This window comes from Elephantulus edwardii, unplaced genomic scaffold, assembly GCF_000299155.1.
Source record: "Elephantulus edwardii isolate Elephantulus edwardi_28Jun2011 unplaced genomic scaffold, EleEdw1.0 scaffold00066, whole genome shotgun sequence".
Taxonomy (NCBI): Eukaryota; Metazoa; Chordata; class Mammalia; order Macroscelidea; family Macroscelididae; genus Elephantulus; species Elephantulus edwardii.
This window is the reverse complement of record NW_006399816.1, coordinates 15,137,112-15,150,957: the sequence shown is the minus strand read 5'-3', so window position 1 is coordinate 15,150,957 and position 13,846 is coordinate 15,137,112. Positions and strand designations below refer to the sequence as shown.

Here is a 13,846-nt window from a genome sequence, read left to right as displayed (position 1 = left end):
TTCAGCACTTTGGAGAGGTCCCTAACAGCAGACTTTCCCATGGCAATGCGCCTTTTAATTTCCTGGCTGCTGGTGTCAAGACTGTTGACTATGGAGCCAAGGCAATACTATTCACATAAGCAGGAATTTACTATAACCCTAAAAATCTTATTTTCCCACCTATTCCATTAAGAAATGCATCTGATGGGTAAAGCAAGGGACACCTGCACGTATACATGTTAGGAACCTTTTCTGCCTTAAAAAGTCGTGCTTCTTCCCCACTGCAGACCAGCCATGCCCTCCCCATTCTGAATAGGCTCCAGGACACCGCTCAACCTGGTGCCTCTGGTGTATCACCCGCAGGCCACTAGCCAGAAGCTACTGTTAGCTGATGGTCACCTATTGACTGATTCACTGCCTCTCAGATCTGCGTGGCCTGGCTGGACTGGGTGCCAAAAATATAATGCGCAAAGCTTTGCTCAGGGGATATTCAAATGCAGCCTTAGAGAGTGGCTGTGTCAGAGAGTGAGCGAGCTTTGGAAGCAGACAATTCAGGGCCTTCCTGCTCATGAAAGTCAGGGCTGGCCCACAATGACCAGTGAGATCTGAACGGTGCAGCACTGGGAGTCATGTCTATGTGGGAATCCTGGCTTTGCTTTCAGCCGAGTGACCTTGGGCAAATTGCTTGACCTCTCTGGGCTTTAATTTTCTCTTACCTAATTTTTATTATTGTTATGAGAGTTAAAGAAGATAATGGCGGGGAGGGGGGAAGGGTTCTGATATGTATAACCCCAATAAATCCCAGAGCCTCATCTGGCTCAGTATCTGAAAAGAAACAGTCCAACAGCCCAAAAGTAATCGAAAAAGATACTCCAATCCTAATTGCATCCCTCACAGGATGTCAGAGGGGAGCATGTTTATAACTGATAGCAACACACCACAAACCCTGTTTTCCATTCTCCAATTTCCCAACAATCAGAACAGTGACATTCTCCTGGGTCCGGCCTCTCAACCTTGCTTCTTACTCTTTCTCTGCTCCAGTCACACCCTCCATACCACTACCATTTTCTCCAGACCCACTTCTTTCCGCCCAGCCCACCACTGCTGTGTTATAAACGATCAGAAATTCTGAAAACAAACTGTTAAAGTTGCAGGAAGGAAGTGGGAGTGGAAGAGGTTAAAGTCAGGACATAGATTTCAAATTGTTCTTTTCCTATCGTAGTGGACGTTTATTAGATACATGTAGAAGCAGCTCGGCATGAATGGATTCTCTTCCTCTTTTATTATTCAGGTGAAGCACCTAACAGAAAGGGGAGTGAGGTGTGCCCTGCCTGTGTGTCCTCCCTCACTTTTCTGATTACCTATCCACTATTAGCTGATGACAACTCTGTAGCCTAGGATAAGGAATTGTGCTGCCACCACAAATGCACACAGTTCAAATCCACCAGCTGCTCTGAGGGAAAAAGATGGATGATCCCCTCTCATGAGATTTGCGGCCTCTGAAACGAGCGGGAGGGCAACCATGAGTCAGTTCTGACTTGACCGCAATAAGTGAGCAATTCACTTATGGGCAGTGACTAGGAGAGACGCCCCTGTTTGCTTTCTTCCAACCTCTGACCCCCAGTAATAACAATAATAAACTAGTGTTCGAAGGACTGGGCTCTGGACTAGTTTTAGGAGGGTGTTGCACTGTTAACCCACAGGCTGTGCCTTTCTAGTGGTTTTAATTCACCAGTGTCTCTGTGGGAAAAGATGACCATTCTCCTCCAGGTTATTTACAGCCTCAGAAATCCACCAGACGGTCAGCTAAGAGTTGATTCTGACTCCATGGCAATGACTTTGAGCTTTTTAATTTTTGTGTTTTTGAGTTGAAATGCACTGAGAGGTGGACACAGCAGCTGGGGCAATTCCATCTTTCTTCCCTCTCATGCCAACACATATATTCTTTATTTTGTTATTTCCTTTTGCAACTCCTTTCCTTCCCCATGATGTATTTTGGGTCCTGTTCTGTTACCGACTGCATGCCAGGCCACTTGGGGACCAGGAGGATGCAACAGTAACCTTGGGAGCTCAGCACACTCATTCATAGCCATCAATTGAGAACCTACTCATAGCTGACCCTCCAGGGGGTGTTCAGTTCGTTGTTGTTGTTGTTTGGTGCCATAGAGTGACAATTCATAGTGACCCCTAGGAACAACAGATCTGAACTCTGACCTCTCCTGTATCATCCTCATCATCTAAGACACATTTGTTTGCATTACTAGTCACTGTGTCAATCTTATTGTCTTCTCTTTCACTGACCCTCCACCTTTGTAAGCATCATGTCTCTTTCCAAGAAATAGTATCTCCTAGATGCTATGGGCAATATATTGAATAACTCAGAAAGTATCAAAAGAATATGGAGGGAATACAAAGAGTCATTGTACCAGAAAGAATTGATTGTCACTGAAAAATTTGTTCAAGAGGTTTAGAAGTGGCCAAGAAACCATATATATCATTGCTGATGTCAGATGGATCCTGACTGAAAATAAGGAATACCAAAAGAATGTCTATTTGTGCTTTATTGACTCTGCAGAGGCGTTTGACTGTGTGGATCATGACAAGTTGTGGCTGACATTGAGAAGAATGGGAATCCCGGAGCACTTGATTGTGCTCATGAGGGACCTATACCTGAGCAGGAGGCTGTTGTGAGAATGGAGCAGGAGAACACTGCATGGTTTGGAATTGGGAAGGTGGTGTGTCAGGGATGTATTTTGTCTCAATACCTGTATATATGCTATATGCTGAACAAATTATCTGAGAAGCTGGACTCTATGAAGAGGAATGTGGCATCAGGGTTGGAAGGAGACTCATCAATAACCTGCATTATGCAGATGACACAACCTTACTTGCTGAAAGTGAGAAGTATTTGAAGCATTTGTTGTAGAAGATCAAAGAATGCAGCCTTCAGTATGGATTGTGTCTCAATATCAAGAAAACAAAGATTCTTACCACTTGACAAATAGGCAGCATCATGATGGATGGAGAAGAGACTGAAACTCTCAACAGCTTCATCTTGCTTGGATCCACAATTAACACCCTTTGTATGAGCAGTCAGGAAATAAGCAGAAGCATTGCAATGGGAAAATCTGCAGTTAGGGACCTGCCCAAATTATTGAGGAGTAATGATTTCCATTTGAGGACTAACGTGTGACTGGTTCAGGCCATGGTCTTTCAGATTGCTAGCTATGTTTCACCTCACATACTTTGGACATATTGCTAGGAGGGGCTATTCCTTGGAGAAGGAAGTTTGGGCAGGTTGGAGGCGAAGGAAAGGAAGGCCCTCAACCAGGTGAATTGACACAGTGACTGCTGCAATGGGCTCTTGTGCGTCTGGAAGTGTGAGGATGGCACAGGACAGGACTAGGTTCAGGTCTTTTGTTCAAAGGGTCGCTATGAGCCGTACTCAACTCGATGGCACCTAACAACAACAGTAAACACATCCCCCAAAATATATAAGCTGGAACTTCCATCATCCTTACCTCCAAGGAGCACTCTGACCTAACTTTCTCCAGGACATACCTGTTCATTCTGTTGTCCGTCCATGGGATGTTCAGTGCTCTTCTCCAACACCACAGCTCAAAGGCATTCATTTTTCTTCTGTCATCCTTATTCAATGTCCAGCTTTCTGATGCAAAGCCTGAATTGGACAAACTTTAGTCTTTAAACTTACATCATTGCTTCTCAGTACTTTGGAGATGTCTTTGAAAACAGACTTTCCCATTGTAATACGTCTTTTGATTTTTTGCTGCTGGTGCCAAGGGTGTTGATTGTGGATCCCAGTTAAGATTAAATCATTGGCAATTCCAAGCTTATCTCCATCTGTCATGATGTTGCTTATTGGACCAGAGGTAAAGATTTTTGTCTTCTTGATGTTGAGATGTAATTCATATTGGAGATCCTTGATCTTATGCAGCAAGCGTTTTAAATCCTCCTCACTTTCAGCAAGTAAAGTTGTGTCATCTGCATAATTGGGGTTATAAGTGAGTCTTCCTCGTATCCTGACCTCACATTCTTCTTCGAAGAGTCCAAGTTCTCGAAGGATTTGCTCAGCATATAGATTGAATAGGGTCTTCAGAGGTTGTAAATTGCATGAGAGGAGATTGTCCATCTCTTTACGTCAGAGCAGTCCAAGGCAGACAATTCAAATCCTCAAGCCACCACAGTTCCCTACAGTTCCTCAAAGACCAATAGAAATAGACTGTGAGCCTGTGTGCTTGTCTTCTAACAGAGGGAGGCACAGAATCCTGTGGACCACAGAGGAGAAGCAGTTAACATACTGAGAAATCATGGAGGACTTCCTAGAGAAGGCTTCATCTAATCTATATGCTAACATCCACTGGTTTATAGTGAGCATTCACTCTGGTGATAATCCTCACATTAATTACCTTGTTAAACACATTAGCTCATGTAATCTTCACACCAGTGCTAAGAGGTGAGTATTGTTCCCCTTATTTTAGAATTGAGGGAGACTGGAGCTCAGAAAAGTTTGTTGGCTTTCTCAAGGCCACATAGTTAAAAAGCTGCAGAATTGTGGTTCAAACTCCAGCTTATGTGATTCTGAGAACATGCATCCAGCCACAGGGCGCTGAGTACAGATGTTCAGGATGCCCACTGCATAAGAATGTCATATCTGGGGCAGAGAGGGGCACCATTTACCTAATAGACCCAATAACTTGTATGCTAGAGCTGCAGGAAAGAGCCTTCTGATCCAAACATGGCCTGTCATCCTACCTGGGGGCCAACATAGCTTGAGTGCTGTATATGCTCCCAGTCTCTAAAGTGTGAATAAATGTGAAGGAATTTAAGTATATGTCTAGGGCCAGGATTGCTGCCCCAGGACTTTGGCTGTCTGGCTGGGTCATAACATAATAACTGTGAACACCTTCACTTGAGGAAGAAGCATTTTGACCTCATTCGTTCGAAGGTGCCGTATGGATCGGCAGGGGCCCTGCCCCACCACTTGGGCATGTGGCCTTTCCCTTGCCATTGTCCATTCCTTCTCTCACCAGAGTGTTGGAAAGCATATGGCCATCAAGCTGTCTGGCTCAGCCTGGTGCACAGACCAAAGATGAATAAGATGTTGGCAGGTCACTGAGGACCCGTCAGTCCAATTGGCAATTCCAGAAAAAAATAGACTCTCCTTTCTGAATCACCCAAGAACCATCAAAGCTAATCTCCTTCCTCTCTCTTTTCTTATATCTCCCCTCTGCAGACAGGCAGGATTGAGCCCAACTATCCCAAGGTCTGCGGTCACCAGGGCAACGTGCTGGACATCAAGTGGAACCCCTTCATCGACAACATCATTGCATCATGCTCAGAGGACACCTCGGTGAGCAGGCGGAATATTCCCTGGGAAGGGTGGGCTCCTCCCTGCCCCTTCCAGGAAGCCTTCCTTATTGCCCTCTCTTGTCCTACCCGCTTTCCTTTCTGGTTGGCATTCTTCCTGCTAGCCCAGAATAGAGAGGGAAAGAGTTAGGCAGAAGACTAGGAGAGCAAGTCCAAGACAGTAGTCTGATAAATCATGTGCCTTTGACTTGATTGAGTTTGGAGGTGTTAACTCTGCAGACAAGAGTTAAAATAATGAACGGTGTGATTCAGTGCTTGTCTGTGCTCCTCAGAGGAGAAGGGGAGGAGGAAGAATATGTTTAAAGAGGAAAGGGGAGAAGGAAGAAATGGAGGCACCATGAGGGGGAGAGCTCTTCTTGCTGGCCATGTAAAGTAAACGTGTCATCTGCTTGTGTCCTCTGTGAGCTGCGCTAAGAGAGTTATTACAACTGGTCTAAAGACAACGCTGGTGACCTAGCATTAAGAAGTTGTACTGCCAACCCCAAAACATGCCCTTCAAATCTACCAGTTACTCCTCGGGGGAGAGGAGTGGGGGACGACAATAAGCACTCTCCTCCTGTTCAACCCTCCCACTGGAGGATCAGCTGTGAGTTAGTTCCAACGTGGTGGCACAGCATTAAGGACACACAGTGTCAGCCTAATTTGAATTCCATGTGAAAAGACAGGAAATGAGAGAAGGGAAATAAGTTGCTGTCAAGTTGGCTCCAACTCCTGGTCATCTGACAGAGCGCAGAACATTGCCCTGTCCCGAACCATCTCCATGACCTGTGACATGTGTAGGCACACTGGTGCAGCTGTTGTGTCGAACCATCTCATTAAGGGTTTCCTTTGTTTTTTCGTGACCCTCTATCTTACTAACCACGGTATCCTTTCCAAGTCATTGGTCTTTCTGGGTCCCATGTTCTATTAAGCCCCCGTGCCTAGTTTGGGCTTGTTTTCAGAAGGGGACAGTCCCCTAGCGAAGGGCATCATGCTTGGAAAAGCAAGAGGGTCAGTGAAAGAGAGAAGAACCCTCGAGGAAATGGGCCGACAGAGTGACTGGAGCAGTGGGCTCGAGCATAGCAGAGATTGAGGATGGCGCCTCACCGGGCTATAGCTTGGCTCCATTGCATGCAGGGTCACTAGGAGTTGGTGTTGACTCAGTGGCTCCTAACTAAAACCTCAGTCATGCTCTGGAAACACCCAGTCCAGCAAAGAGATGGAATCACACCCCACTCACCAAAATGCAAAGTAGAATGAGGTCACTGCTTTTCAGATAGGTCCCACAAAGAATTGTGTGCCAGGGAAGAGGGAGGGGTTCATTTTGACCAAGGTGTAGGGAGGGGTAAAATAGATCACTTTAGATGGAGTGATACCTGAGCCAGACCTTGGAGGAAGGGCAGGACTTTGAGGACAAGAAAAGGATGAAAGGAGTCCCAGGAAGAGATCCAGCCCATGGAAGGGTGTGGACAGAGTGTGCTCAGTTTGTTTAGAAACCAAGAGTCACCAGGCCAGCAGGAGCCCTAGGGTGGTGGTCAGTGAGGGGAGAAAAGGCCAGAAGGTGGAGCCTGGAGGGAGCAGGCTTAGCTGCCAGGCTGAGGCTGAACTTTGTAGAGAGAGTAATGCATCCCCAGGACCACTTGGCTGGGAGGCTGTGTGGGAAGTTGCATGGGTTCCCTGGAGCCAGGGCAGGCAGCCCAGCAGGCTGGAGGGGTCCCTCTTGAAAATTTGTAGAGGGAATGGGGTTGAACTGGCAGCACTGGCTTCTGGGATGTGGCTCAGCATCGGATCTTGAGAGAAAGAAGAGCACCCAGCAAGGGAGGAGAGTGACTGGGGGCTGGAGAGCAGGGAGGGTGGGGCCAGTGCAGGCTGCTGATCTAGTGAGGAGTAGGTTAAGTCTCTGGATCAGGGGGAGCTAAGCCCTTGCTCCAGCTGCCAGGCCAGCTGCCCAGAAGCACCAGCTCAGAACCCCAGCACAGTCCCTCAGGTCTCTGCCCTCCTGATGTGGGGATCCGGATGTGGACCTTGGACCCCTGAAGCTTTCAAGCTGAAGACCAGCTGTGGCGAAGGGCCCACTGAGGCCTGGGGCAAACACCAGAGACAGGGTCACTCAGGACATCCTTGCCTAGGTGGGACATGAACCCAGGTCTGCTGACTCCCAGCCTTATTCCTCACACTTCACCCATTTTACAGGTGGGGGAGGAGGGGGCGGCAGGTAACAGGAACTAGCTGTGATGTTGTGTATTCACATCCACCAAGTACTGGTGTCCACATCACAATGTCTTCTCTGTGCAAGGGACTCATTGGCGGGCATGGAGGGAGGCCACATAAAAAAATATCCAGCCTGGGCCCTGGGTGGAGATGGGCAAAGGAGATGGGCCCTGCAGCTCTACAGTGTGGACCAGGGACGGGTCATCAGGGCTGGCCAGGCCATTCTGATGGCCACCTTGCTTCCATTGAAATGCCTGAGTCACAGGCTGCTGGCACTTCAACACTCCCTTGACCACGCCAGCCCAGTGGCCAGCTTAGGACATCCAGAACCAGAGATGTCAGGGTGGGACGGTCAGTGTGCCATGCCCTGTGCTATACAGCATGGGTATAGAGTCAGCCCAAAGGGTGGGGCAGCGGAGACCCTAGGAGAAGCAGTTCCATGCAAGTCTGGGCCCATTTCTCCAAATAGCATCTACTCACCCCATTGTCTACCCCTCCACTGCCCCTCTCAGAGCATTCAGAGGACACTGAAGGGATCCAGGCATACATACACACCCCCTTCAGCTCCTTTTTCATATTCCCACCCCTGGAAGATCTCCAGTGAAATCAATCCCTGGCTCCCTCAGGCTCAGCCTCCCCTCCCCCACTCCCACCCCCTAGATCCCCGAGAAGTGCTCCTGAATCTAACCTCCATGCCTCTAGGGATCCAGTTGAACATACCCAGGCATTTTCCCAAGGGACACCCATCTTGCGGGAGGGGCGGGGGCTGTAACTCTCCCTGGCATCTGGCAGAATCCAGTTCTTTCCGCCGCTGGGTGATGTCACCTATTGTTGAACGGCTGTGCTTTTTATAGCTTCTGCTGCAGCTAGGGAGGGTGGCTGGCAGGCGGCTGGGAGAGGCGCTATCAGTTTCCAAGCTGGCCGGCGCCGCCTCCTCCCTGTGCTCCTGGTCCTTCTCTGGGGGCCAGCCCAAGAAGAGGAGAGGAGGGTTTTGACATCTCAAGGAGAATGATCCCCGGGGAGAGAATGAGGAGAACAGGGAGGGTCCCTCTCTGGCAGCCCCACTCTGCACCTTTCCTTTGCCTCTGGTTGCTCCTGGGCCCTGAGAGATACCGCCCCTCCCCTTGCTGAGGAGCTGGGGGTGGAAAGGGGCAGGATGTCAGCCATGCTGGGAGCAGCCGGAAGCCACCACCCACCTCCCTGCCTCCTCCCACACATACTCCAAAAACCAATACCTCACAGAGCTGGAAGGGAGCAGCACATTCCCATTAAAGATGAGATGTAACACGGAGAGGCCAGTGGCTTGGCTTAGGTCACCCAGAAAGAACCTGGAATCCGCAGAGGAGGTGGCTGTGTGGCTCAGAGATTGAGCAGCCAGGCTCAGGTACCTGGAGACTTCAGTTCAAATCCTGATCCTGTCAGTTGCCAGCTCAGGTCTTGAGCACATTTCTTTAGCTCTCTGAACGTTCATTGCCCATCTATAAAGTATGTAGAGTATTTTGAGGTTGTCATGACAACTGAATGGGCATGGAAGGAATGCATATACAAACAGTAACTGTTATTGTCTTACATAAGTAAGTACCAAAAAGTCAAATATTTGCCCAGTGAGAAGTGCGAGAGAGCCCAGGCTCTTAGGCCAGCCCTCTTGCCACTTTCTCTCCTGTAGTCTCTGCGTCCCTAACAGGACCTTCTATTGCTGGTTTCCAAACAGACTCATCTGAAACAGGATCCAGCAGCCCTGCAGGATTTGACAGCTGAGAATCCAGTCCCCTTCCCAAAGCACAATCTGAGAGACCACTTTGTGTTTGTGTAGCCCACCAGTAGCCAAATAAGGCTCGTTCTTACCCTCTGATTGAGGGTGATTCACAGCTAAACCTCTGGAGGTGGGGAGGCTCTTCCACTTCTGGGGTTCTTCCACTTGTCTGTCCACTCAACAAGTATATCTTGGGCTCCAGGCACTATTCCTGGTAGGAACTGCAGGTCAGCAAGAAGCCTAGTGGTTATCTGGGACCATATAAACTTATATACAAGCCTTAATATTGAAGCTCTGTCTGACATTACTTTGGGCATGTTGCAAGGAAGGACCATTCCTTGAAGAGGGACATTATGCTTGGGAGAGTGGAAGGACAGTGCAGGAGGGGAAGACCCTTGATGAGATGGGTTGATTCAGTGACTGGGGAAATGGGGGTAGGTGTGTCAGAGAGGATGAGGTTGGCAGAGGATAGAGCAGGGTTCAGAGCTGTTATACATCTGGTCACTATGAGCCACAAGTGACTCGACAGCACTTAACACCAACAACATTGTTGTTGGTGTTATGTGCCGTCCAGTCGTTTGCGACTCATAGTGGCCCTATGTACCACAGCCCTAAATCCTGTTCTATCCTGTGCCAATCACATTGCCCCTGACACACCCATCCCAATTACCCCAATCACTGAATCAATCCACCTCATAGAGGGTCTTCCCCTCCTGCGCTGTCCCTCCACCCTCCCAAGCATGATGTCCCTCTCCAAGGACCTGTCTCTCCTTACAACATGTCCAAAGTATGTCAGACGAAGCCCCAGTATCCTTGCCTGCAAGGAGTAACCCGGTTTAACCCTCTCTAGGATGAATCTGTTTGTTTTCTTGGCAGTCCATGGTACATTCAATACTCTTCTCCAGCACCACAGCTTAAAGGCTTCAATTCTCCTTCTATCCTCCCTAGTCATTGTCCAACTCTCTGATGCATAACAAGTGACTGCCAAGACCATGGCCTGTATCAGGTGTACCTTAGTCTCCAGAGAGACACCGTTGCTCTTGAGTTACTTTAGAGAGGTCCCTAACAGCAGACTTTCCCATCGCAATACGTTTTTTGATTTCCTGGCTGTTGGTGCCAAGAGTGTTGACTGTGGAGCTGAGCAAACTGAAGCTGTGAACAATCTCAATCTCTTTGCCATCCATCCTGATGCTACCAATTGGTCCAGTGGTGAGAATCTTTGTCTTCTTGACATTGAGCCTCAGTCCATACTGAAGGCTGCAGTCCTTGACCCTCTGCAGTAAGTGCATGAGGTCCTCCTCAGTTTCAGTGAGCAGGGTTGTGTCATCTGCATAACGCAGCATTTTTTTAAGTTCAAGTGCCTGGTAGCCTGCTAGAAAGCGTGTTTCTTTTGCCTTTATTTAGGCTTCATAACAACTGTATTGTGCAGATGTAATTAGTCTTTCAGATGAGGCTCAAAGAGGCTAAGTAACTTGGTTAAGTCTGACAGCCAGTCAGGTCAGAGCCTGGGATTAAACCGAGCTTGCCAGACCACAAAGCTGTGGCTTTGCACCCACTAACACCACACCCCCTCCCAGTCCCCACTGTGTACCAGTTGGTTTCGTCACTATGTTATTGATGGACCTTATCAGCTGTTATGCCTTGGCCTTGACTGCACATACCTCCTGCCCCACCCCCTACCCCTTCTGACTCCCACCCCCAAGCTGGGAGTTCCCTGAGACCAAAGACAAGGCCGTCCTATGTGAAACAGGGAGGACTGAGCATATTTTGGTTGGATGGACTGTAGTTAAATTAAACTTGGGGACCTGTGAAGGGGGACAGTCCCAGGCACAGCTGGCTTGTATGGAAGAGACCTTTGCCACTTCTCCCCACCACTTCCTTCCAGAAATCCGGTTTGGCAGACCGGATTTGATCAGGTTTCCTGTTGAATTAAAGTAACCTCCCAGAGCAAAGCAACCTCTGGGCAGATCCACAGTGTTCCTCCCATACTCCGGCCCCTCTTCGTTTCCCACAAATCCCTTGAATCCTGAGGGATTGGAGGCTCCATTCCCAGCTGCTTTGGCCCACTGTGAACTCCAGCTCCTCCTCTTAGCTCCTGTAAACGCACAGCGCCAACTGTTTGCCGTAGCCTTGGATCGAACAGAGCCCAGTCTCCTCTCCTCCTCCAAGCACTGTGTTCAGTGAAGTCAAAGGCAGAGAAATGTGGAAGGTTAACTAATACAGACGTGTCAATGTGCAAATGAGAAAGCAGAGGCCCAGGGAGCAAAATGACTGATATCAAAAGGGAACAAGACATCTCTCCTTCTCTGTTGGGCACTTTGTCATCCAGGTGCCTCAAACCCTCTCCAGAACCCAGTATTTCAGTTATTCACGAATACAGCTTTTTTTGACTACTGCTTGCAGTGCTCGGCTCCATTGGACTTGAATTCGGGCAGGGACCAGAGCCAGGGCACAGACAGCCACGATCACTCGTCACCTTAACTTAGACCCTAGGTTTCCAGGCAGATCTGTCACCTCTGATGAATCATTTCATGTGTCAAGAAGGCTTAAGACTCACACAGACTTTCTGAAACCCAGTCTATTTTAATCCCCTATACTTCTGAGCGGTACACAGGATCCCTCCATTTTCTTGATCAGGAGGTTAACTGGTAAATGAGGATCTGAGTCTTAATCTAGCACCTGGGTCAACCCAGGGATGCTTCAGGCAGCTGGGCTATTCAGAAAAATTAGGTTGTTGCTGTTAAAATATCTTTCTCTCCCATTGCCATCAGGTCAGGTCGACTCAGAGCTGACCCTCCAATGGACTTCTGCCCTGGAGGAGACCGCCCATCTTTATCTCCAGGAACCGCTGTTTGATTCCAAACTCAGCCTTGGGGTTAGTGGTGTAGCTCTAACAGACTATGGCACCAGTGCTCCGTATTACAATATGGGGACTGTGATTAGTGCTGTAAGACAAAATCTGTATGAACGATTGAATGGAACCAATTCCTCCATAAACTTTCACTCAGAACACAATAAAATTTAAAAGAAGAAGGCATTTTCTAAGACTCAGAGCCTAAGCAGAGCTTCGTTGGGAACTGGGTGACAAGGTGTGACATACATGGTCTTATCTGCTCCTTTGCCGTACTCTGCACACAGCTCAGCTGACCCACCTCGACTTTCCTACCAGCTGTGCCTAAATCTACACGCGCCTCTCATACGCCTCTCTGTTCACTTCTTCCCACGTGTCCAACTTTAACCTCCCATTTCCAACTTTGTGCAAGCATACCCTCTTCCCACCTCCCACTCCTCCCACCTCAGGACAGGATTCAAGGCTGCCCAGGCCACTGTGCTCTGTGGGTTCCCTACCTTATCTGCCCCACTACTCTAGGGCAGATGCTGGGCAAGCTCCCCATGACACCCATTGGTGCCTGGCTCGTTAGATGCTCTAAGGGAGAGCTGGGGGAGGGGTGTGTGTCTAGTGATGGAATCCAGACCTTCTGAACGCTGGATTCAAAGCCAAGCCGATGCATTGCGTATGCAGCCATCATCCATCCATCAGGGAAGGCTTACATGTCACTGGGATGCTGACTAGAAAGAAAAAGCTAACAATTCACTTAAAACCAGTCAGTGGAAACCTAAGAGATCAGAACAGTCTGATGTCCAGCCAGTTGTCTGGTCAGTGCGGAAATGGGCAGCCTTTCATTTTGTTGTATATGGACGTCACAATGAGTCAGGCACCAGCTTGATGGCAGCTAGCAACAACGCAGTCTAAGGGGAAACCTGGAAAAGGAAACCCAACAAGGGAATTCCTTCTGGGGCCACCCCTCATTTTCTAGCCTTGCATCCCTGTCCACAGAACTGCCTTTGGCTTTTTAAAACAAGTCTCTATGTTTTCTCATAGCCTTCAGAATTATAATTTAACATCTAATATTCATATTGATATGACATAATAGATTAGATTAGTTCTCTAATGTAGGGAGTTCCGGTGACCTAGTGGTAAGAAGCTGTGCTGCAATCCCAAAGGGATGCAGTTCAAGTCTACCAGCTGCTCCACGGAAGAGGGATGGGGAGTTTCCTCCCGTGAGATTAACTGCCTCTGAAAACCCACCAGAGGGTCAGCTATGGGTCGATTCCAACTTGATGGCCCACAACAACAACAATGTTGATCACTGAGAGTGTGTCTAACTTTTCTGTATAAATGATGGTATTATGAGCATCTTCACACATGGAACTTTTAGCGTCTTTGAATTTTAAAGGTAGGGGAGTGAGCTGCCAGCTTGCGTCTTGAACTCTTAAGTTGTGGATCAAGGATGTAAAGTATAGTAAAGGCTAGAGGCAGTGATTCATGTTTCAGTTTTGTTATATGGCCTTGCTCTTTGAAATGATACTTGGCTCCTCTTAGAATTATGCTTGGTTTGAGTAACAAACCCATGGAGGTCAATGTAAATAAGCATAGGGTTTATTCAGAACTAGGAATTCATGGGTGGCACAAATTGTCAGTACATGACAGCTAACCAAAAGGTTGACTGTTCAAATGTATCTAGAAGTCCCTCG

At 48.2% G+C, this 13,846-nt stretch overlaps 1 protein-coding gene across 1 annotated transcript in view; it reads left to right on the top strand.

The window, feature by feature from the left end:
- Positions 1–13,846, top strand: part of CORO2B (coronin, actin binding protein, 2B) — a 97,537-nt gene that overhangs the window by 65,914 nt on the left and 17,777 nt on the right. Inside the window, exon 2 of the mRNA XM_006888357.1 lies at positions 5,234–5,350. Within this exon, the coding sequence (XP_006888419.1) occupies positions 5,234–5,350 (117 nt within the window). The remainder of the gene's footprint in view (positions 1–5,233; positions 5,351–13,846) is intronic.